Consider the following 3,771-nt stretch of genomic DNA (forward strand, 5'->3'; position numbering starts at 1 on the left):
GGCCCCACTTTTTAACATCCTGAGGCAGGTTAGAAAGTGCAGGATATAGGAGAGCAATTTTAGATGAGAATATAAGTTATTATAAAGATGTCTGAAATCAATATCCATTATCAGATGCTTCCCTGTCATTTAAGATTCTCCTCTGCCATAGTATCGCAATTTGTTGTCATAACATGAAGAACTTCTATACACTTCCACCAGTGGTGTGTCTGCATCAGAGGACCAAAGCATGTGGCTTACTAATGTAAAGTGAGATGCCTACAGAAAAAGACCTTGTTTCTCTAAACGTATTTTCCTCTTAAATAATGTTCCCATTTGCTTAGCACCCTCACACACATGTATAACAGGGCATACTATCAACATTGAAACTGCCACAAAAGACACCAACATAAAGCCAGGTTTAAATATTTCATATCTAAGGGGAGGATGGAAACAGGAGAGCCTGCTGTACTTCCTGTTTATAGATATGGCATATCCATTAACATTATGGTTGAAAGAGTCCAATCCAAATTTCTTAGGAAAATTCTAGGGCTTCCAACTTGTGTACCTTACACAGCAATATACCTTGAGACAAACCAGAGACGTTTAGTCACCAAAGCACGGCTCTCATCGTTTAAATTTTGGTTGCGACTTCTCTATAGAAGTGGGTCTAATAGCCTCATCCCTTATATGCTGTATGAATCCCCCCTATCAGATTGGATGGCATGTGTTGAAGGAAAAATTACTCTGATGGGGTTCAGCATGGATGATTTGACCCTTCTATCGGTGAAGCAGGCTTTTGGCATGATTAAACAGAGGTTGATTGATATAGAAATGCAAGAACTTAGTAGTCTTGCCACTGGGCACTGTTCCCCCATTTATTGGGGGATCTCTTTTAATGTGCCGCTTGCAGAGTATTTTTCTTGTTTGATTGATCCCCACATTAGAAGGGTGTTCACACTGGCCCGTTTTAACATGCTCCCCTCAGCTGTGCTATATGGGAGATTTAAAAAAACACCTTTCTCGGATAGGCTATGTCCATGTGGGCTAAAGGAGATTGAAGGAACGGACCATGTACTTCTGTCTTGTAGATTTTACCAGGATTTACGTGTCTATCACCTCGATCCTATACTGCGATCCCTGGAGGGCAAATCTGAGGAAAGTAAGATTATGTACCTTCTAGCCTCAAATAGAGTTGATTTCATCGAAGTGGTGGCAAACTTCCTTTACTGTGCATATAGGAGGAGAAATCTTTTCTGTCAGAATGAGTAGTTAATTGTTTGGTTTTTCTTTTCCTTTCCTGTATCCCTGAACCGAGGCCGCTGCTGTTATGCCAATAAAGGTTTGTGTTGTTGTTTTGTTGTTGATATAGCATATTTTCAGATTTCCAGTTGAAATTGAACAATCTAGGTTATGATCCCATTGTTTTGGTGCCCTTTGCACATGCCAAGAACATAAACAGTTCATTTCCTGGACATCACTGGGAATGCTGGGATGTCAACTCAATGAAAACATTTTACCCCCCCCTTACCTTTTTTACTAAAGAACAAAACAGCCACCACCTGTGCCCACCAACAGGAGTTATGGATTGACTCTTCTTATGGAACAATAAGTTAAATGACACATGATTTCATTTCCCAAGGTGACCTTCTTTACCATATGCAATTTTTTCATTAGTACATTCACTATTTCATTATAATAGCGAATAGATGAAAGCTGAATATACAGGAAAAAGTGAGATGGTTTCATTTTTTTTCTGGGAGATACTTTAATTCAGTTTTTGGAAAGGAACACAAAATATCAACATTCATACTGAACTTGAAAGACAGTGTGGTTACAGATTGAGGGCACAAGTACTTCTGTCTTGTTTAAAAAAAACAACCTCCACTTAAGGAGCTTCTGAAAAACAGGCTTGTATTCAGTTTCACTTTTCACTTCTTCAGAAAATAGTGTCTTAAACTGCAGAGCCAATGGCTGCTTCCATCTTGTTACCATGTCTCAAGAATCTTTGTTTCCAGCATTAATTGGTTTCCAATTAAGTGCTCTGCACAAAAGAAGAAAAAGGAAGACAATTGGTGATCAAGTTCATGGCATGTCTTAAGAGTTCCTTTGTCAAAGAAAATGCAAGCAATGATAATCCATTGGGCTGCATGAATATGTGCATAATTTATTCATTACACATACACATTTTAAAAACTAAGTTTATTTGTGAATGGGTTAAAATGATACCATTTTATAAGTGATCTGTTGCCTTGTTCAAGAGTTGCAACACATGCTTCTACCATGGTGAATAGACACTGTTAGCCAAATTGTTTATTATGATATTTAAGAGCAATTGGCATCTAAGGGGACACAAGCCTATGTATACAGAAGTCCCACCTTTTCCAGTAAAACCAAGAATAAACACAGTAACCAAGTCTTTTAGAGCAGGCATGTCCAACTTCGAACAGGTAGTGATCTATTTTTTCCGGCCAAAAGTGCCCATGATCTACCACCATGAAAATAAAATTTCAAATTAGTTTCAAATTAGATTTTAACCAAATAAAGTTGGGTTCCACCATGCCCCCCCCCCATTTATAATGCACCTTCTGTCATTTACTGGTAAGCAAAATAAGCAAAAACAAAACAGAGAGACGAAGATCCAGAAAGAACTGCGAGCATTTTTTATTTTTTATTGAGTTATAACTTTTTTTAACTGTCTCAATAACTTTCTTTAACTTTTATTCAGCGTTATTTGTGTTAAATGTAGGTCAAGTATTGATCCAGGCTGATCTTGTGCAATCTTTAAAACTTCGCTCTTGCTCATTAGTGAGACGTCTGAGCCTGCATTTCATCCACCAGCTTTTTGAAGTTGGGTGAATATTGCGTGAAGGCCAGTCTCAGGGAATCCTGGTGATGTTCATCTGTCATGTTGGAATGCTGTGTACTCTTTGTCATTTTCAGATGGGAAAACACAGATTCACACAAATAAGTTGAACCGAAACAGGAGTGTACAGCTTCACTGCATCTTCTCAAGTTGGGAAATTTGTCTCTAGGCACTGGCTTCCAAAACGATTCTTGCTCAGCACGGGTCTTGAGAAAAATGTCATTTTTAAGGGTTATTTCATTTTCAAGAGATGTCTTGTTCAATGAGTAATTTTTACTGATAGCAGCTGCAGTTTCCTTAATGTCCATATCTACTTTGATTGGGTATAACAAGTACTCCACAACTTTTTCAATTTTTGTGAAGTCACGGAATCTTTTTTCCAATTCCTGGATAACAGAGCAGATTTCTGTCACATACTTTTCGTTCTGAAAAACAAAATTTGGATATTATCCCAGATGGTCCTGCGTATTAGGGAAATGATCAAAAGTGTTGTTTGCAAGGTCAGTCATCATTAGCTCAAATCTGCTCTTGTAGGATGAAACTGTACTCATCATCTCGCCAATGCATTTGTTTTTACCTTGTAGTTCAATGTTCATATCACTCAGCTCGCCTGTAAAGTCAGCGAGAAATGCCAGATCACATAACCACTCATCTTCCAACTCTGTTTTGTCATCTCCCCTCTCCTTCAGAAACCTTCTTATTTCATTCAGCAAATCATGAAATCTTTGCAGAAATTAGTGCCTACTTAGCCACCTTACATCTGTGTGTAAAATGATTTCCACTGCCCCTTCATCAAGAGTAAGATTGAAAAGCCATCTTTGAAGTGATCTTCCATGAACTGAATTTACAATTTTGAAAGTGATGTCCATGACAGTCTTTGTACTGAGTCTCTTGCTTGCCAAAACTTGCTGATGAATGATGCAGTG

At 38.2% G+C, this 3,771-nt stretch overlaps 1 protein-coding gene across 1 annotated transcript in view; it reads right to left on the bottom strand.

Moving 5' to 3' along the window:
* Positions 1 to 1,839: 1,839 nt before the first annotated feature.
* Positions 1,840 to 3,771, bottom strand: part of TBCD (tubulin folding cofactor D) — a 380,958-nt gene continuing 379,026 nt past the window's right edge. Inside the window, exon 40 of the mRNA XM_015426300.1 lies at positions 1,840 to 2,023. Coding sequence (XP_015281786.1) covers positions 2,015 to 2,023 — 9 coding nt within the window. The 3' untranslated portion in view covers positions 1,840 to 2,014. The remainder of the gene's footprint in view (positions 2,024 to 3,771) is intronic.

The sequence above is a fragment of the Gekko japonicus genome, unplaced genomic scaffold (assembly GCF_001447785.1).
Source record: "Gekko japonicus isolate JY-2015 unplaced genomic scaffold, Gekko_japonicus_V1.1 scaffold501, whole genome shotgun sequence".
Classification (NCBI taxonomy): domain Eukaryota; kingdom Metazoa; phylum Chordata; class Lepidosauria; order Squamata; family Gekkonidae; genus Gekko; species Gekko japonicus.